At 44.7% G+C, this 21,616-nt stretch overlaps 1 protein-coding gene across 3 annotated transcripts in view; it reads left to right on the top strand.

Annotated features, from left to right (window-relative positions):
* Scube2 (signal peptide, CUB domain and EGF like domain containing 2) overlaps nucleotides 1-18,540 on the top strand; it is a 79,784-nt gene extending 61,244 nt beyond the window's left edge. For all 3 annotated transcript variants that reach the window (XM_017803264.2, XM_029556318.1, XM_029556319.1), the window contains 7 exons: nucleotides 2,446-2,616; nucleotides 7,288-7,455; nucleotides 8,007-8,168; nucleotides 10,833-11,030; nucleotides 12,885-13,037; nucleotides 16,795-16,874; nucleotides 17,722-18,540. In XM_017803264.2, coding sequence (XP_017658753.2) covers nucleotides 2,446-2,616; nucleotides 7,288-7,455; nucleotides 8,007-8,168; nucleotides 10,833-11,030; nucleotides 12,885-13,037; nucleotides 16,795-16,874; nucleotides 17,722-17,874 — 1,085 coding nt within the window. In that variant the 3' untranslated portion in view covers nucleotides 17,875-18,540. The remainder of the gene's footprint in view (nucleotides 1-2,445; nucleotides 2,617-7,287; nucleotides 7,456-8,006; nucleotides 8,169-10,832; nucleotides 11,031-12,884; nucleotides 13,038-16,794; nucleotides 16,875-17,721) is intronic.
* Nucleotides 18,541-21,616: the final 3,076 nt, after the last annotated feature.

Raw genomic sequence — 21,616 nt, 5'->3', positions numbered from 1 at the left:
CCTCTGCCTCCTGAGTGCTGGGACTAAAGGCGTGTGCCACCATGCCCGGCTACTTTTAAGTTTTTAATTAAAAAAAAAATCATGCACACACACAAATTTTTTTTTTAATCACAAAATTAAGGACTAGAGAAATGAATCAGTGGTTAAGAGCACTGGCTGCTCTTGCAGAGACCCAGGTTTGGTTCCTAATACCCACATGGTGGCTAACAGCTGTCTGAAACTCCAGTTCCAGGGAATTCAATGCCCTCTTCTGGCCTCCATGGGATTTGCATGACATGGATACACTTACACACATCCAGGAAAGAGCATTTATTTAATACATATTAAATAAAAATAATTTTTAAAAATTTAAAAAATTACAAAATCATATAAAACAATACATGAATATTATAAAAGAAAATCCAAACAATACAAAAAGCATTGAACTTTAGAAATGAGTATGGAGCTTATTGATTGAGTGCATTTAGTTATAGAAATGACATTTGAAATATGACATATCTTCATTCTGATTTCAAAGCCTCATTTTAAAAATATTTGCAGAATGACTAATGAAAAGTGAGTAATAAAAGCTTTGATTATTGATGACATTTTTAGCATGTTTAACCCCGTGATTACATATGTGAGTGAATTGCCATTTATACGATAGGATGAAAAGAAATATTTCCCCTTGCAAACATTCACGATATATAATAGTTAGCTTCATTCTGTGAGTCTTTTTCTAGTTCCTGGCAAATACGTAGAAAAAAAGGTGTTTGTTGCAGTCAAACTCTCCTGGCCCTATAGCCATCCTTGGTAAAGTCTTGAATTATATTTCCATTCCACCTTTCCACCCTTAAACTCAAAGCTCTTAGTTTCACCATAGACATATTTCACAATTATCTGTGGGACCTCAAACCACATTATTTAGTGTCCCCAAGTATCTGTTTCTGTAAAATGGAGCTAATGATGTCACCCAACTCCCTAGGGCTGTGCTGAGGAATACACGAGGTAATGCAGGCCAAGCTCTTGCCATGGTGTCTTGTACATATTGTAGGTACTCAAGGAATGCTAGCTATCATAGAGAAGCTATTTATTTAGATGGCTATCAGGATGTTTAAGTGTTAAAACAGGGAGTCAAACCTGGTACCTTGACTTCATATTCATACTATAAAATAGGGCATAAATCCCTCTTTAGCCAGCACCATCAGAAACATTTATTTAACTAGCACTGACTTATTTAAGAAGCACAGTTATGAATTTCCTTATTGCTTATTCTTTCAAGAACACTTACAAGGGTTTATGCTTTGGAATGCATTTTATTACAAATCTGAAGTGCTGTTTTATAAGACCCTTGAGACCTTACCCACTCCAGCAGCTGGAGGGGGAGCTTTTAAAAACAGCCTCTGATCATATTCCTCTCCTTCCAGTGCCTTCCCCCCAAGAATAATATCCAAATGTCTGTTATCCAAGAACTTCTGCAATCTATCCTCAACTTGCCTTTCTTCCTTCTGTCGTGCAAGAATCTATATGACTTGGCAGGTTTTCTACTTGGGGCTATCCTATGCATCCTTTAAGGCCTAACACAAATGTGACTACCTCTAGGAAGACTTCCAAAATACTGCCAGACAGAATTAAGAACACTTTCCTCAGATCTGAGCCTGTAACTCAGAAGTAGAGTGCTTGACTAGCATGTGTGAGGTCCTAGATCTAATCCCCAGTACTACCAGGGTACACACACACACAGAGTGGGTAGGAGGAATACCCTCTTCTCTATTTTTCCCAATGCTAAACCTATGTATGTTCAATGAGCAATTTTCCCCTTTGTGTTCCTTTGATAATTCTGTAAAACAGGGTGATCCATAAATTTTTAAAAAATATTTTCACAGGCAGGCAGAGATTACAAAGAGGTGACTGCTCAACTGAGGTCCCTCAGCTTCAACTATATTTTTTTGTATTTTTTATTTTTATTTTATGTGTATGAGTGTATCGTCTGCGTGAATGTAAGTGCACCTGTGTTGTGCAATGCCTGCAGAGGTCAGAAGAGGGCATCAGATCCCCTGGAATTGGAGTTATGGACGGTTGTTAGCTGCCATGTGGATGCTGGGACTTGAACCTGGGTCCTTTGCAAGAGCAACCTGTGCTTTTAATTGCTTTAACTGCTGAACCATCTCTCCAGCCCCAAAGTGTTTTGTTTTGTTTTAATAACACTTCACCTTTGAGTGTTTCTTTTACAAAAATAAGTAAGGCTCCTATAATCCAGGCCCCCTGCTGGTCTAGGGAGAGACAGATCTATAAGTGCATCAAATGGGAGATAGGGATAGGGATCGGAGGCAGTGCACACTTCATCATTGGGGGTTGCGTGGGAGAGTGTGGTTCACACCATCTGCTGCTTTCATCTCTAGCACTCACATCATCCTTCCCCAGCCTCTGACTCTACACTGACCAGATTATTCCCTGTTTGGCTAGTCAGTTGCAGGGCTGGGACGTATTATGATGGAGTACAAGAACACTGCATTTTATGTCCAAATGGAACCTTCCAAAATGAGGAAGGACAAGTCACCTGTGAACCATGCCCAAGACCAGAAAATCTTGGGGCCCTGAAGATTTCAGAATCATGGAACATGTCTGAATGTGGAGGTAAGGATGCTGTCTTCCCTGTCTTACTCCACTAGTCTCCAGCATCACTGTTTAGACTAAGGTATCTCAAGGTCCCTGCATGATGTGCACTGGATCTTGGGCTTCCTATAGTTAGGGACCATATTGAGTTCATTGTTAGTTCTCCAGTGCCTGGGTTGGTACCTGACACATTGGGCTGAGGCTCAGACAAGCAAATGAATAAAGATGGGGAATGGGCTGGGGGTATAGCTCAATTGGTACAGTGCTTGCCTAGCATGCATGAAGCCTCAAGTTTGATCCCCAGTAACACATAAACTGGCCATGGGCTCATATACCTGTAATCCCAGTACTTGGGAGGTAGAAGCAAGAAGATCAGGAATTCAAGGTTGTTTTTGACTACATAGTGAGTTTGAGGTCACCCTGGCAGAGGACCCGGGTTTAATTCCCAGTACCCATATGGTGGCCAACAACTATCTGTAACTCCAGTTCCAGGGGATCTGACACCTTCTTCTGACTTCTGTGAGCATTGCACAACACAGGTGCACTTACATACTTGCAGGCAATGCTTTCATACACAAAAATAAAAATAATAAAATATTTAAAAAAGGAAAATAAAAACAAAAAGATGGGGGGCTGGAGAGATGGCTCAGTGGTCAAGAGTACTGACTGCTCTTGCAGAAGACCCCAGCTCGATTTCTAGCACCCACATGGCAGCTAACAACTATCTATATCTCCAGATCCAGGGGATCTGATGCCCTGTTCTGAACTCTGTGGGCATGGCATGTCATGGGTACACTTACATGCATGTAAGCAATACACTCATGTACATAAAATAAAACAAAAATAATAAAAACCCCCAAAAGATGGGGAAGAATACATTGGCAGAAAAATATAAATGCTATGATTATATACTTTCTTCACTTTCTGCAAACCATCTCCCAGTCTATAGGGACTCTCAGCTTTGGTCTCAATCCACAGCTCTTTAAATTGAAAACAGATGCTTCAGGTTATTTTATTGAAACTGGCACCTTCTCTGTGGAGTTTTTACTAGCCATAAAATGTTAACTTTGAAGCTAAACTCAGGTTCTGTGGGCTGCTTTCCTAGCTGTTACATTATTAATGTCTTCCTTTCAGTAAGCTGGAAAAGCATGGCTCCTTCAGGGGCCAGAGGAAGGGATCATCTGAGTGGCAGTTTCTAACTGGGGGGCAAGGCAGGGTGCCAGACCCCCCACCCTGTGCTGCCCTGTGGCCTTCCAGTGCTTTCTGTTCCAAGCCTTAGTTCCCATTTAAATGACTCTAAACTAAATCCAGAGCCATTTCTAGCTTTAAAATTAGATCTGATTTAGTGTGTGACTCCTACCATAACTATGGCTTGTTAGGATCTTCCATAGCCAACTGCATGCTTCATAAAGAGGGACTTTTGCACATTATTTCATCCTTGTATGTGACCTTATTAAGATATATTTATAGCCGGGTGTGGTGGCGCACACCTTTAATTCCAGCACTTGTGAGGCAGAGGCAGGTGGAGCTCTGTGAGTTCAAGGCCAGCCTGGTCTACCTAGTGAGTTCCAGGCCAGCTGGGGCTGCAGGGAGACCCTGTCTCAAAAAAACCAAAAAAAAAAAAAAAAAGATACATTTGTAGCAATAAGAAAATTAGAAATAATGAAGCTGAGGATGTGGCTCAGTTGGTAGAGTATGTGCCTAGCATGCATGTATCCCTAATACTGCATAAACCAGGCATGATGGTGCACATCTATAATTCTATAATTCACCACATATGAGGTACAGACAGGAGAATCAGAAGTTCAAGGTCATCCTTCGCTGTAGAGCGAGTTTGAGACCAGACTGGGATACATGAGACTTTGTCTTGACAGGAAAATTTTTAAATAATATTTAGCATCATGCTAAATATGTGACATGAATTATTCATGAGGTGTCTATAGCACTACAACAGCTTTGTGAAGCTAAAGTGACTTGATCCATTGAAGGTCACACAGGCAGGAGTGGAGGATTTAGAGTCAGAACTTGTCTAACATGCTTCAGACTCCTCTCCTGTGTGTATGTATGTTCCTTTTGATATTTTATGTGCATGAGTGTATTGCCTGTATGTATGTAAGTGCACCCATGTTATACAATGCCCAAAGAGGTTAGAAGAAGGCATCGGATTCCCCTGGACCTGGAGTTATGGATGGTTGTTAGCCACCTTCTATAATTCACCACATATGAGGTACAGACAGGAGAATCAGAAGTTCAAGGTCATCCTTCGCTGTAGAGCGAGTTTGAGACCAGACTGGGATACATGAGACTTTGTCTTGACAGGAAAATTTTTAAATAATATTTAGCATCATGCTAAATATGTGACATGAATTATTCATGAGGTGTCTATAGCACTACAACAGCTTTGTGAAGCTAAAGTGACTTGATCCATTGAAGGTCACACAGGCAGGAGTGGAGGATTTAGAGTCAGAACTTGTCTAACATGCTTCAGACTCCTCTCCTGTGTGTATGTATGTTCCTTTTGATATTTTATGTGCATGAGTGTATTGCCTGTATGTATGTAAGTGCACCCATGTTATACAATGCCCAAAGAGGTTAGAAGAAGGCATCGGATTCCCCTGGACCTGGAGTTATGGATGGTTGTTAGCCACCATGTGGGTGCTGGGAATCGAATCCAGGTCCTCTGCAAGAGCAGCCAATGCTCTTAAACACTGAGCAATCTCTCCAGCCCTGTGTATGTTCTTTAAATGCCATTTTATCTACAAGTTATGGCTACAAAGAAGAGCATTAGATCAACAGAGGGAGGATGGATGAGGTGATGCACACTTGTAATCCCAGCACTTGGGAGGTAGAGGCAGGATGATCAGGAGTTTGAGGTCATCTTGAACTCCACATCAGGTTCAAGGCTAGCCCTGGGCTAAATAAGACCCTATCTCAGAAACAAAAATGGGCCTGTTAACAGCCAGGTATGATGGATGGGGGACTCAAGGGGCCCTACCCCCTCACTGCTGAACTATTTGCTACTGAAAGATTCAGAAAGGAGAACCATTGCCTTTGGTCGTTCGTGTACCCGTTGATGACCCCACCAGGCCTAATCCAATGGTCATACAGATGACCCTGGTTAAACTAAAATAGATCACAAGACAAAATAAATCGTGAATCTGGGAATGGGACTGATAGTGTTGGGAGTGGGGGTGGGGAGCATTTCTGGGGATGGTGGAGTGAGAGTAATCAGAATACATTGTATATACGCATTCATTATATAGATATATGTATGAAATTGTCAAATAACAACATCAATAAATAAGTGGAAAAACACCAAAATCTCATAAATAAATAAAAGAATAGATGGGATATGGTTGGGATTGCAGGAGACAATAAATTTTCATAGCATCTTGCCAATGACAAGCTAATTTGGAAGGAACAAATAAGTGCTTTTAAGAATCTTTTCATTGAGGCTGGATGTGGTAGCGTATGTACTGGGAAGGCAGAGGTAGGCAGATCGTTGTAAGTTTGAGGCTAGCCTAGTCTACATAGAGAGTTCCAGGCCAGCCAAGGCAAGTGAGACCTTGTCTCAAAAAACAAAAAAGAGCTGGGTGTGGTGGTGCACACCTTTAATCCCAGCACTCAGGCAGATCTCTGTGAGTTCAAGGCCGGCCTGGTCTACATAGTGAGTTCCAGGACAGCTGGGGCTACAGGGAGACCCTGTCTCAAAAAGACGGAAAAAAAAAAAAGAATCTTTCATTAATGTTTGTACTTCCTTTCCAAATCTTGGGGGGAAAAATGAATCATGGCTTAATGCCACTCCGTCCCTCTGTGTGCTCTGGGTTAGCTGGGTTTGGTAGACAAATTGAGGTAAACTCAGTGCAAGGAGATGGAACTGAATAGGAGGTGAAACAGGAGATTCTTTAGATCTTCATGAAATTCACTAAGTGTTTTAGTTACTTTTCTGTTGCTGTGATAAAACATCATGACCAAGGCAACATATTGAAGGAAGACAGGTTTTTGGACTTACATTTCAGAGGAATAAGAGTTGTCTTGGGAGGGGAGGCATGGTGGGAGGCGGCTGGAGCAGAAAGCTGAGCGCTCACATCTTCAAGTACTTGCAGGAAATAGGAGAGCAAATTCCAAGGGGGATGAGACTATGAATTCTCAAAGTGCCCCCCAACCCCATGATTGCTTTCTCTAGTAAGGCCACACCTTCTAGGGATCCCATGACTGCCCCTAATCAGTGCCACCAACTGGGGACCATATACGAAGTGTTCAAATACTTGAGCCTATGGGGGAAATTTCTCATTCACACCACCACACTAGGTGAGGGTAGATAGACATCTGTGTCTGATTGACTCCAGAACAGAGATTCATTCTCATTCACACCCTCCGCCCCCAATACAAGGTATCCCTTGGGCAGAATGCAGACCTAGGTGCTAGACATATTGGGCCTTTCCCACACTGGAAGCAGATGACACATGACTCCTTAGTGCCCATCTTTGCACTAGGCTGTATGTAAACCTTGGGCACTCACCTGCTCCCTGCTGACATTCCTAGTGGGGCTGCCTGCGTGCTTCTCACTGAGCTGGGAGCCAAGGTCAGTGGGGCGTATCAGGCCTCACTCAGGCTGTTCTCATCTGCAGAGGTGGGGAATGGTTTCCCTGAGGAGCCTCACTCATCCCAGGGCTATTACCTCCTCCCCAGGCCTGTGTCAACCTGGTGAATATTCTTCAGATGGCTTTACCCCTTGCCAACTCTGTGCCCTGGGCACATTCCAGCCTGAAGTGGGCCGTACTTTCTGCTTTCCATGTGGAGGAGGTCTTCCTACCAAACATCTGGGAGCCACTTCCTTCCAGGATTGTGAAACCAGAGGTAAGTACTTGGCTTGCCCTTTTCTAGAATGCCATTTCTCTGTTGAGTGCCGTAAGAGTCTGATAAAGGATGCTCCTGTGGTAGGAGCTTCAGGTCTTCCCAAGTCTCTTGGCCCCTTCAGACAGGGTTGACCTTGAACAAATGAGTGATGAGCAGGTTTTGCACACAGACTTCCTGAACCCCAGTCCTCCTGTATCTCAGTGTCTTGGCCTAGAGCCTCCCCCAGATTCAGTCCTAACCCCTCCAGAGCCCTACTCTCCTACCTCTCTCAGGAAGCCAAAGTCAGCCTCAATCTGTACCCTCAGGATTCATAACCTGGAAGACCAGAGGTGACCACAGCTGCCTGCAAAGAACCATAAACGCTTTGAGCCACGTGCATCCTGTGTGCTCCTTGGCATGTTTTCAGTGTCCCGAGTCTCTCTCACACTGGCTGTCTAGGGAATTAAGTGTTGATTAATCCCAGATTGTCAGAAAAGCACTACTTCATTTGGGCGTAACAATTTATTTCACAAACTTTGAAATGTGATTAAAAATAGCCTTCTTCCTCACAGTTCAGTGCTCACCTGGACATTTCTACAATACCACCACGCACCGATGTATTCGTTGCCCATCAGGGACGTACCAGCCAGAATTTGGAAAGAATAACTGTGTTTCCTGCCCAGGAAATACTACCACAGACTTTGATGGCTCCACCAACATAACACAGTGTAAAAGTAGGTTTCTCAGACTTTTCACAGTCTGGATTAGAGGGCAAATGTCTGATTTGGACAGGGAATAAGGAAGCAACTGGGGGTCCCGGCTTCATTCAGGACCATGTGCATGCTGTTAGTCCCGCTCACAGCTTTGTGGACCAGTTCTACGGGAGAGGAGGGCCACAGTCTCTTCAGCTGTTATCATGAGGACAATAGCTATGACCCAGGAGTAGTCACCTTTTTTTATATTTTTATATGTGCGGTACTGGGGATTGAACCCAGGATTTATGACACTGTGCATACTCTGCCCTTGAGCCCTACCCCAACCCCTTCTCTATATGTACAGCTGTACTTTTCCCTGGGGGGTAAGTTCAGTTCAGCCCAGCTCAATATGCATTGTTCGAGAGCCTCCCTGTGCCTGGCATCCTGCTAGGTCAGCCTGGTTGGGCTGCTGGGAGCCAGGCTCTGGGGGCTGCAGAGGAAAGGTCTCTAGAGGATCTGGAAGGAGGATGGGGTAGAGTGAGAGGGAGCTTCATGCCCCAGACAGCCCCTGAAGGGGCCCAGGCTTAGGAAAGTAAAAGGCCTTCTGGGAGCAGACCCTGGGCTTGAACACAGAAGAGCAGGTAGGCCAGAAAGGCAGGACTTGAATCCATGCTAAGGAATCTGATCTGTATTTATAGGGATGGGAGTGCAAATCATTTAAGGACTTGCTATTGTGGGTATTTCTCCCTGACCTATTATATATATAAAATTCTCTTGTAAAGGCCCCAATAATATGCTAATGGCATACCTTTTTTTTTTTTTTTTTTTTTTTTTTTGAGACAGGGTCTCCCCCTGCTGGCCTGGAACTCACTATGTAGACCAGGCTGGCCTTGAACTCACAGAGATCCACCTGCCTCTGCCTTCTGAGTGCTTAGACTAAGGGCATGTGCCACCACACCCAGCCTGCTAATGGTGTATCTTTAAGACAACAGTCCAGGTGAGTAAGGAAACCCTGCCAAACTGGAGGAGCTTAGGGTTGAGAGAATTAGTGGAATTTTATGATTGGAAAGTTACCTACTTTTCTCTCTCTGTTTCTTTGTCTAGTTTATTTGTTTGCAGTACTGAGATTTGAACCTAGGGCCTCATGCATGTGAGGCAAGTATTCTACCACTTAGCTACAACTCCAGATCTAAGTTTCCTCTCTATCTCAATGGATTTGTAGCCACAGAAAATGTTCTTGGATACCCTCTATAACAGCAAGCTTACTGCCTTCCATGAGAGGAATTCTTCCTCATACCAAGATGACACCACTCTATCATTTGTCTTTCCACTCCCTGGTCCCTGGCTGTCCCTCAGGAGCCCCAGAGGAAAGTTCCTCAATGACTCTCCCTTCCCCATCTTCTAAGAAGAGAAGCCTTTTTTTTTTTTCTTTTTCTTTTTACAATTACTGCTAACTCTTGGTTATAATTAAAGAAGACAAAACTTACGGCTTCAGTGCCTCTTGCACAACCATATCAGAGTAAGTGCCTTAAAGATAATGACTGTCTCAGTTCTGAGCCCTAAATCTTTGGGGGACATACAGGGAATTCAGCATCTGACAATAGGACTGAGGCAATGAGTGTGTGCTTATGAGTGTGTACTTATGAGTGTGTACTTAGGAGAGTGTGTACTTATGAGCTCTTTTGGTGTCAGAGGGAAAGATGCAGTGTGCCCAGTGTCAACCAATAGCTAATCAGAACTCTTCTCCACTTGAAAACAAAATGTGGCTCTGGGGCTGGAGAAATGGCTCAGTGGTTGAGTGTACTGTCTGCTCTTGCAGAGGACCCAGGTTTCCAGCACCATGTGATAGCTAAAAACAACCCATAACTCCAGTTCCAGGGGATCTGACCCCCTCTTCTGACCTCCATGGGTACTGCACGGCACCAGTGCATTTACATACATGCAGGCAATAAATACACTCATACATATACATACAAATAATAAATAATTAAAAATATATATGGCTTTAACCAGAGAGGAAAGTGAAAAAAGTACTTGTCTTTTTTTTTGGTCTTGTTGAGACAGGGTCTCCCTGTAGCCCCAGCTGTCCTGGAACTCACTATGTAGACCAGGCTGGCCTTGAACTCACAGAGATCCACCTGCCTCTGCTTCCTGAGTGCTGGGATTAAAGGCATGGGCCACCACGCCCGGCATTTGTCTTTTCTTCATTAAAAGTCTTGGTCACCCGGCATGGTGGCACATGCCTTTAATCCAGCAGGTGGAACTCTGTGAGTTTGAGGCCAGCCTGATCTACATAGTGAGTTCCAAGCTAGCTATGGCTACAGGGAGACCCTGTCTCAAAAATGCCAAAAAAAAAGTCTTCATCAAATATTCTCTAGTGAGCAGTAAGCTGTGTTCTGTCCACTGTGGCAGACCTAGAGCTTTTATGTCACATTCCCTCAACACATAAACTTGTAAACAAAATAGTAAAAACTAAATTTGTTGACCTTGTTGTCTTCAGGCTAATGAGAAACAGGTGGTCTACTTTGGGGAGTCAGTGTTGCTTGGCTCCCACAGAGGCTCTGAGGGGGTGTGAGTTTCTGAGATGGTGCTGTGGCCCTGCCTATGTCCTCTATGGTAACAGGGAAGCAGTCACCCTTGCAGTGTGTCTGTGGTAGAGATGACAGTGTGTTGCCCTCTTAACTCATGGCATTTCCTCTTCAGACAGAAGGTGTGGAGGGGAGCTGGGGGACTTCACTGGATACATTGAATCCCCAAACTACCCCGGGAACTACCCAGCTAACATGGAGTGCACCTGGACCATCAACCCACCCCCTAAGCGCCGTATCCTGATCGTGGTCCCCGAGATCTTTCTACCCATAGAGGATGACTGTGGCGACTACCTGGTGATGCGGAAAACCTGTGCGTCTCTCTCTCCCTCTCTCTCTCTCTCTCCCCCCTCCCCACCCCCTCTTGGCTTTCCTTACTTTCCAGGGCCAGCTGGGAGGCTTTAAATGTAAGGAGTAGACCTAGACTCTCACCTCTATGGTAGAACAGAGATAGAACATGAGTTTATAGAATTGTCACTAAGCCCACACAGGGAGGCCTCATGCTGATCAGCAGCAGGGACCCTGCAGGTCAGGCTTGCCCTATTTGTTCACTTGAGTGAGGTGGAGCCCCTCCATCACGACCCAGAAAGCCAGTGAGACCGTAGGGCTGGCTCTGCATTGTTCCCCCTGGATGATATTCTGACTCAGGGTCTGGTGCCCATAAAGGGATGCTGCCATCAATACAGCTCCATGGCAATGCTGCAATGGGCTCAATCCCAGATGCACCTCCTATTGGTTCTGTGATCTTGGGTGGACATTCTGAAGGTAAGGTCGGGGAAATGACAGGTGCTTCCTGGTTGGTGTTAGGAGAACTAAAACAGTTTGGATTTATAAAGCACTTAGAAAGGAGCCGTGTCAATGTTTGCCACTCGTTAAAAAAACGTACTAGCATGTATTATTTATATAAAATAATGGGTTTATTATGACATTTTCATACATGTATACAATGTATTTTGATCCTATAACCCTTCATTAATCCCCTTCCTTTTCTAACTAGTGTTTCTCTCTCTGTCTCTCTGTCTCTCTGTCTCTCTCTGTCTCTCTCTGTCTCTTTCTCTCTCTCTCTCTCTGTCTCTCTCTGACCTACAGCATGAATGAGAGGTTTTTTTTACAGGAATATTGGCACCTCACCAGTGGTTAGAAGAAAATGTCTCTTCCCCAGCAACCATTAACTATATATATTAACTTTATAGAACTTTGGAAAGGGAGAGGGAGGCAGACACTCATTTGCCCCTCCCCACTCCATGATGGAGTGTTGACAGGCTCAGTTTTGTACAAAGACTCACAGCTGCTGTGAGTTCAAGAGCAAAATGGCAATTATTTTTAGTGGTTAAAATACCTGAAGTCAAGTGCAGGTTTACCCAGTCAAGGGCTGGTCAGGCTTAGCCTTTCCTTGGGGTAAAGTATAATTCTCAACTAAATCTATTCCATGACTTTCCACTGTTAGGATAAGCCTGAGAGCTATTTTGTGTGTATATGTGTGTGCTTGAGTGTACACAGGTTGCAGGTATGTATTCGGGCATGTGTGAAGGCTAGAGGACAACCTCGGGTGTTGTTCCTCAGATGCCATTCACCTTACTTTTTAAGATAAGGTCTCTCATTGACCTCGTACTTGCCAAGTAGGCTAGGCTAGCTAGTCAGCAAACTCCAGGAACCCACCTGTCTCTGTGTCCTCAATGCTGAGATTCTAAGTGTATTACCATCGTGTCAGACTTTTTAAAAATTTACTTATGTATTCCTTTTTAAGTAAATGTGCATGTGTGTGTGTGTGTGTGTGTGTGTGTGTGTGTGTGCACATGAATGCAGTTCCCAAGGAGGCCAGAAGAGAGCATTGGATTTCCCCAGAGCTAGAGTCACAAGTGGTTGTGAGAGGCCTGATGTGGATGCTGGGAATTGGAACTCAGGTCCTCTGCAAGAGCAGCAAGTACTCAACCACTGAGCTATCTCTCCAGTTCCATCTGACTTTTTTTGAAATGTTGGTTCTGGGGATCAAACTCAGATTCTCATATTTGCAAGGCAAGCACTTTATCAATGGAACTGCTTCCCCAGCCCAAAAGTTCTTGAGCTTAATTTATCATGTGGTTTGAGTGTTGGCAAAGATGCACATTCCCTGTCAGCCAGCTCTATGACACCCCTTGAACCCCACGTCTCCAATTTCCCTTGGCAGCTTCATCCAATTCAGTGACCACATATGAAACCTGCCAGACCTACGAACGCCCCATCGCCTTCACCTCCAGGTCAAAGAAGCTGTGGATTCAGTTTAAGTCCAACGAAGGGAACAGTGCCAGAGGCTTTCAGGTCCCCTATGTGACGTACGATGGTAAGGAAGGGCTGTGAGGCTCAGGCTGCAGCCTGTGGCAAGGCTGCTCTGCTCTGAAGGGAACTGGTTTCTGAGCCAGCTGGCAGATTGCTGACAAGCATGTCTGCTCAGCCAGACAGGCAGAGTGAGGCAAAGGATGGGGCTGACTCACAGGGGCCCCCATTTTAAACAAGCATTTACTTACTGTGGGGATGAAAACTGGTTTAGAAAATCCTTGAAGATTGATACTACTGAGTGGGGTGGGAAGAACATGGCTGTTGGAGTCAGGCATCCAGCTCTATCTCTTTCAGGACTCGTGTTAATGACTCACCATCTCAGAGCCCATTTTCTTCATTGCTTCTGAAGATTGAATCTAGGGCCTTGCACATACTAACATGTGCTCTAATACTGAACCATATCCCTAGTGCATCACATGTGTTCAATGCCCAAGTAGGCCAGAGAGGGTGTCAGATCCTCTGGAACTGGAGTTATCGACAGTTGTTAGTCGCCACGTGGGTGCTGAGACCCAAACACGGGTTTTCTACAAGAGCAGCCAGTGCTCTTAACCACTGAGTCATCTCTCCAGCCCCCTACACCTAATTTTTAAAAAAAATTTTATTTATAAAAAAATTATTTTATTTTATGTGTATGAGTGCATTATTTGTATGTATGTGAGTGCACCCATGTTGTGCAATGCTCAGAACGGTCAGAAAAGGGCATTGGATCCCCTGGAACTGGTATTGTAGTCTGTTGTTAGCCGCTATGTAGGTGCTGGGACTCAAACCCAGGTCCTCTGCAACAGCAGCCAGTGCTCTTAACTGCTGAGTCTTCTCTCCAACCTCCGTACATCTAATTTTTGAATTAGGATTTAACATGCACATTTGCAGTGTAGTGGAACACACCTGAAATCCCAGCAGGAGGTTCAGAAGTTCAAGGTCATTCTTGCTGAGTTTGAGAGTAGCCTGTGCTACATAAGATCCTGTCTCAAAATATTGTAGCTGAGACCAACGGAAATTATACATACCTCTGGTTAAGCCCATGAATGTATCGAGCATGTGTCACAGCAGAAAATAGTTGAAAGCGGCCTCTTTGGCTGCAGAGAAGCCTCTCTGGTCTTCACTCAGAGTCTGTTTCTAAGTATTTCTTACAAGCCAGTTGGATATCTGCTTTCCACACCCAGAAGACTAGAAATCACACTTGGAAGAAGCAGGTGAGGCAGCCACAGACAAATCCCCCAGCTGGAGAAGGGCAAGGGCCATGATGTCAGATGCTGAGCATTCCTGAGTGCCAGGTATGCACCACGTTGCCTTTTACAGGGCACATACCTCATTATCACCCCAGGAAGCAGACATGGTCACTGCCTGGCTTTATAGATGAGGCCACTCGGGCTTAGAGATTTAAATAACCAGTCCAAAGTTACAGACCTGGGATGACCCAGGCTGTGGGAACTCCAGAGCCTGGGTTCTTCTATTTTTTTTTTTTTAAGGAAGTCTTTTATTTTTATTTTCCGTGGATGAGTATTTTGCCTGCATATGAGTAAGTGCACATGCATCATGTGTGTGCAGTGCCCATGGAGGCCAGAAGAGGGTATCAGATCCTCTGGAACTGGAGTTATGGTTGGTTGTTAGCTGCTTTGTGAGTGCTGGGAACTGAACCCAGGTCCTCTGGAAGAGCAGCCAGTGCTCTTAACCACTGAGACATCTCTCCAGCCCCCAGAACACATTTCTTTCTTTTTTGTTTTGGCAAAACAGGGTCTCGCTGTAGTCTCAGCTGGCCTGGAAATTGCTATGTAGACCAGGCTGACCTTGATCTCACAGAGGTCTGCCTTCCTCTGCCTCCACAGTGCTGGGATTAAAGGCTTGCACCACCACACCCAACCAGAATACATTTCTAATGGTACACTCCATTGTAAAAAGAGCCTCTTCTCCAAGATCCAGACACTGAAAAAGATACAGGATTAAAATTTAAAAATAAGAAGGGCAAAAGTAAATGCAATAAGAAAAATTATGGTGGTGCCTATAATGACAATACTTAGGTAGATCAGGAGTTCAAGGCCAGCTTTGGTTACATAGCAAGTTTGAGGCTAGTCTGGCTATATGAGGCCCTATTTTAAAACTAAATGAATAAATAAAAACATATTCTCATAATTTTGTTTTTTGTTGTGTTTTGAGACAGGGTCCTGTCTCATGATGTCATACCTACTCATGTTGTATACTCACTAAAATAAAGGAGAAAGGGGCCATGTTAATAGTAGCAATGATATTGTACATGTGTCAAATACTGAAGAAACTTCTTGGGAGCATCTCCCGCACCTTCTCAAGGATGCTCTCATAATTTGTATGGCTTCTTGGTACATGGTACGCATGCAAAGAGGCCATTTCTAGTGTGCCTGGGCTTTGGAAAGGACTGTGCTCTGCATCTGTGTTATCTGAGTTATGACTTCATAGGTCAGACTTCAAAGTGGGATGAGATTACATTTGGAGAAGGAATACTGTGTGCACTCTAATGCGTATGTCAAGACAAAAAAAAAATCACTAATGAGAAAGCAGGAAGAGAGCTTTCTTCTTTCTCCATGAGCCAAGTCCTTCATCCCTAGCCCATTTAAATAAAGGAGAGGAGTCTTGCTTCATGAGTAAGAAGTTTGGTCACCTTATACAATGCAAGGACAGAGGTGGGGGCAGGGCAGGTGTAGGTAGAGAGGGAAAGAAAGCTGGGTGTGCTCACAGGGGAGTGAGTATAGGTAAGAAGAGATAAGCACAGAGAGCAGAGACCCTACTATGGGAAAAGGCCAGAGGAGGAGAAAAGCAAGGAATCCCCAGGGAGTGGCCAGTGAGGCAACAGGAAAACCAAAGGACAGAATGTTCTGAAAGTTGAGAGAACTGGATGAAGAGGGCGGTGACCATCCAGGTCAAATATCACTGATGTGTGAGGAGGAGTGAGGACCAAGAGTTGACCATTGGGACACACAGCATGAAGGTCATTGCTGAAGGTGTGGTAGGTGGGGGCAAAGCTGATTAGACTGGGTTTAGGAGAACAGGAAAAAGCAACTCAGAAACAGTGAGTATTGACCATTCTCTGGAAGAGTTTTGCTTCAACAGAGAAGAGAGAAATGATGCAATGCTGTGGAAAATGGCAGGGAAGGGAAGATGCAGTTGAGGGAGGCATCTTTAAAGATCAGAGACATAACTTGCTTATCTTGGCGCTGATGGGAAAGACCAGAAGAGAGAGAAATGTTTGTGTAGGAAAGAGTGCAGAATCACTGGCATGTGTCTTGTCTGGAGTGGAAGAAGGATCTGGTGTGGTAGGATGGGTCTTGACTGGAGGCACAGAAGGCACTGAACTGAGGGGAGAAAGGCAGAGCAGATGCTGGCTCAGCAGAGGTGCTGGGAGGCTGTGGTGGTGCTCTGCTAACTGTCCTTCAGTACCAGCCCATCAAAGGGGGACTGCTTAGAAGCGAATCAAAAATGGAAGGACAGGGCTGGAGAGATGGCTCAACAGTTAAGAACACTGACTTATTGCAGAAGACCTGGGTTCGAATCCCAGCACCCACATGGCAGCTAGCAATTGTCCATAACTCCAATTCCAGGGGATCTGACAGCCTCTTCTAACCTCCACGGGCATTGCATGACATGGGTGCACTTACCTACATGCAGGCAATACATGCATACACATAAAATTAAAAATATAAATTAAATTTTTTTAAGTTAAAAAAAAAATGGAAGGACAATTTGGATATAACTAAACTATGAGAAGCAAAACATGTCCTTTATTCCAACAGAAGACTACCAAGAACTCATTGAAGACATAGTTCGAGACGGCAGGCTCTATGCATCTGAGAACCACCAGGAAATACTGAAGGTGAGTGTCTGCCTCAGCAGACAGGGTGTTGTTGACTACAGAGCTTCCCAGGTACCACTCTGCCTTTCAGACATTGAGCCTGTTGGGGCTCAAGGCCAGCTTTATCCCTTCCTTTGATTTAATTTGGTTAAATACTAGATTTCTGTCTTTAGTGTTGTTGAGTGAAATTGTAGGAACAGATGTGTATTATAATATATGATTTATTTTTTGAGAATTTCATACATGTATACAATGTATTTTGGGGTTTTTTGTTTGTTTGTTTGTTTGTTTGTTTTGAGACAGGGTCTCCCTGTAGCCCCAGCTTGCCTGGAACTCACTATGTACACCAGGCTGATATTGAACTCACAAAGATCCACCTGCCTCTGCCTCCCAAGTGCTGGGATTACAGCCACCACACCCAGCTGTATACAATGTATTTTGATCATATTCACCCCTTCCCCAACTCAATTCCTCTTAGACCTCTCCCACTACACTCCCCCTCCTAACTTCATGTTTATGCTTCAAGCCCAAAGTCCACCAAATTTTAGATACTTGTAAGTAATCAACAAAGTGATACTTGCCGTACCACTAATCCTATTCTCCAAATCTCTGTCATATCTCATCTGGTTGAGAAAAAAATTTTTCTGTATATTAAATTTTCTTTTATAAAAGTAATGCATACTTATTATCAACAATTAAGAAAAATTAAAACTGGAAAGAAGATAAAAATCAGAGGAAGCAGTTTCCACAATGTGTTTTCCAGCTAATCATAGCCTACTGTTTGATACTGGGTCACTATGGTTCCATTTGCAAAATGTCAGGAGGTTTGACTATTTTGGCCTGGTAACAAAAATTCTGTTCTCTTTAGGATAAGAAGCTGATCAAGGCTCTGTTTGATGTCCTGGCCCACCCCCAGAACTATTTCAAGTATACAGCCCAGGAGTCCCGAGAGATGTTTCCAAGATCTTTCATCCGGCTGCTACGTTCCAAAGTGTCCAGGTTTCTGAGGCCTTACAAATGACTCTTCCCACGTGCCACTCGGGACACGTGTCCCACTGTGGGTTCAGTGGGCTGAAGCTGTCTACCTTCCACATGCCTGCATGCTGCTGGATGTCATCACCTCCAGTATCAGTGACTCATTAGAGGTCAATGTTTATAGATAATACAGATATTTTGGTAAACAAAACTTGGGTTTTCTTTCCCAGTATTATGGGTATGGACAGAGAATGGCTTTGAGTGGCACTGGCTTCTCATTGCTGTGGACAGAGCTCAAGGATGCAGAGAGGGCTGGCTGTGCTGGCCTCAGTCTGAGCAGGTGAGAATCTCTTCCCCTTCCTGTCTCTTCCCCCTCCCCTCCCCGTCTCCCCCCCCCCACTCCTCCCCAAAATGGAAAGGAGGCCACAGAAGGGGCTACCTTATCTGAAGTGTCACTTCCTCCAGACCAGACTCTCCTGGGGAGTGCCTGCACCCAAGCACAGGTTCTGACCAGGCTGCACAGGCAAGCAGGAGGAGTGTGCAAGCATTCCAGGACCCACCCAGCCACCCTGAGACCTGAGAGGACTCCAGGTCCCCTCTGCCTTCTCCATCCTCTATGATGGGAGTTTCATCTCAAATGCTTGATCCTAAGGAGATATTGGGGGGAAGGAGTAGAAATAAAAGGAAAATAAAGCCCTTCTGCAGGCATTAACACTGTGTACATACTGCCCACCTAGCTGCCCAGTCTGTAAATGCAGAACTGGTTGCAGCACCCTCCTCTGGCCTTAGGCACACAGAACTTTGTGCCTGGACTTGGAGCCCTGGATGTGATCTTGGTAGATGACAGTGATTCATCATGGAAGAGAGACTTCACCAGCCCTGAGTCAGTATTGCCAAGGCTCTCTTCCCTGAAGGCCAGGGGGCAGTGGAGAGCCCAGCCTGGCATCTGTGCCTCCCTTTCCTCCCCTCCCCAGGCTGGAAGTGAGTCTGCACTGAGGACACAGGGGGTGCCATTCCAGGCACTCTCATTTGCTGATGATGCTGCTATGTACCACTCTACAGGCCACCCAGTCCTGTCACTTGGTCCTGCACAATGAGACCTCACAGTTGTCCCCTTCCACATAAACCTGAATTCTTGGTATTTTATTGAGCTTTTAAATATTTTAATCCCCAGGTAAAAATCTCATTATGGTGGATAAAAGAGAATACTGTTGGGGTAGAGATGTAGCTCAGAGGAAGAGCACTTGCCTTGTGTGTGCAAGGCCTTGGGTTTGGGTCCCAGCATCCCCTTTCACCCAAAACAATCCCGTCAAACAAGCTGCCATCTCCCTAATGGACAGACTGGCTACAACAGACATGGGATTTTGCTATTTCAGTGATAATTAGGCACACAATTCTGTTCACCAATGTACTAAAAAACATTTAACAAGTATTTTGAAGAAAACAGTATTTCACTATTATTAGATTTGTTTTTTCACCTCAGTGTTGTTTTTGTTTGTTTGGTTTTTGTTTGGGTTTTTTTTGAGACAGGGTCTCCCTGTAGTCCCCACTGACCTGGAATTCACTATGTACATCAGGCTGGCCTCCATCTCTCAGAGATCTACCTGCCTCTGCCTCTTGAGTGCTAGGATCAAAGGTGTGTGCCACCGTAGCTGGCTTCTTGGTGTTGTTTCTAATCTATTAATGACGTTGCCTTTTTTTTTTTTTTTTTTTTTTTTTAATAGACAGGATCTCACTATGTAGCCCAGAATCTTGCTGTGTAGCCCTGGGCTGGCTGAACTCACTATGTAGAACACGCTGGCCTCAGACTCATAGCAAGTCCCCTGCTTCTGCCTCCCAAATGCTGGGATTAGAAGTATATGCCACTGTGACCAGTGATGTTGACATTTTTAAAGGCTGTAATGAAACTTCATCTTTATTTGGATGGAATTTATCTTCAAAAAATTGAACATCCTGCTAGACACAGTGGCAGCTGTAATCCCAGCACTCAGGAAGTGAAGGCATAATAGGCAGGAGGACCAGGAATTCAAGGCTATCCTCAGCTACATAGGGAGTTTGAGGCTAGCATGGGCTACATGAGACCCTATCTCAAAAAATTTATTTTAAAATCTAAATTTTAAAAGATCATTAAGGAGCTAGAGAGATGGCTCAGTGGTTAGGAGCACTTGCTGCTTTTGCGAGGAACTGGCCTTGGTTCCCAGCACCTACATGGGTCAGCTCAGAACCACCTGTAATTCCATTTCTAGGGAATCCGATGCCATCTTCTGGCACATGAAATGCACATACACTTAGTCCCACACACATACATATAAAAATAAAACACTTGGAAATTGATATGCTAGAATTTGACCTACATTTCTGAGTTTAACCATAAAAAGAAAATTCAGATTTCACCTGAGTGACCCAGCTGATAAGGAGAGGTGGGCTGAGCTCTGCCATCCTGTCCAAGCCTTTCAGTAACTTTGTGCTTATGAAAGAATGTTCTGTGCTGCCTTTCCCAAAGGCTGGGGGTGACCACACTCAGAGGATTGACCAGCAGCTGCGTAGAACCTGTGGCTGCAAAGCATCCTCCAGGAGCAGACCACATACCATAGCTGTGCTGCTGGTATAAACACAAGGCCCTGAGGCCCTGAATCTTCTGCTCTAGACCTGTCAGTCACCCTAAGAAATGCCCTGTTAGGAGCCTGGATAGCTAGGGCCACTGTTACTACCTGCTAAGTCAATAAATAAATGCCAGATATCTGCTGTGTGCCAGGTACTGTTTTAAGCCTAGGGTCCCGGTAATAAGACAGGTCTTCCCCCTCATGAGCTTGCATTTCAGAAGGAAGAGACAGATAATGAACTTGAAAAGAATTAGCTAGTGGTCAGTGCTATGTTGTAGATTTAAACTGATTAACAGATAGCTGTATGGCAACTTTAGGTGTGGGGACTGTAGGTGGCCTACAGGAGGAAGTGATCTTGCACAAAAAAACTACATGATAAGAAGGAACCAGCCAGGGGAAATTAGGGGGGAAGAGCATTCCAGGGAGAGGGACCCCAAGGGCAGAGACTGTGAACAGGAACATGCCTGCATGCACAGAAGTCTAGTCAGCAGGCAAATGGTACCTGATCAGGTCAGAAAATCACACAAGGGCCCAATCCCATTGGCTTTGGAACTCAGGAGGGGTTTGGGTTTAATTTCAAATACGCTGTGAAGTTTACAATGGATTTAAACAGAGGACTGGGGCAACTGATGGTTTGTTTTGTGTTTGTGTATGTTTGTGAGTTTGTGTGTGCGCAGATGCACATGTGTGTGGTGCATGTGGAAGCCAGAGGACAAGCTTGGGTGTCATTCTCAGGTGCCATCTACCTTGTGTTTTGAGACCTAGTCTCTCACAGGCTTGGAGCTCACCAAGTATGCTAGGTTGCTTGGGGAGGGTCCAGGGTGCCTGTCTCTGCCTCCCAGGTGATGAGATTACAAGCACTCATCACTAATCCCAGTTTAGCTTTAAAAAAAATTATTATTTAAATTTTATGTGTATAAGTGTATTGCCTGCATGTAGGTAGGTACACCCATGTCGTACAATGTCCTCAGAGGTCAGAAGAGGGTATCAGGTCCCCTGGAACTGGAGTTACAGTTGTTAGCTGCCGGGTGCTGGGACCATATGGGTGCTGGGAATTGAACCTGGGTCCTCTGTAAGAGAAGTCAGTTCTCTTAACCACTGAGTCATCTCTCCAGCACCCCCTCTTTTTTTTTAATGAGCCTTCTGAGGATGGACCTCAGGTCTACATGCCTTACAACAAGTATT

This window comes from Nannospalax galili, unplaced genomic scaffold (assembly GCF_000622305.1).
Source record: "Nannospalax galili isolate Female #2095 unplaced genomic scaffold, S.galili_v1.0 scaffold44, whole genome shotgun sequence".
Taxonomy (NCBI): domain Eukaryota; kingdom Metazoa; phylum Chordata; class Mammalia; order Rodentia; family Spalacidae; genus Nannospalax; species Nannospalax galili.
Note: the sequence above shows the minus strand (reverse complement) of the source record. Positions and strands in the feature narration are given on the sequence as shown.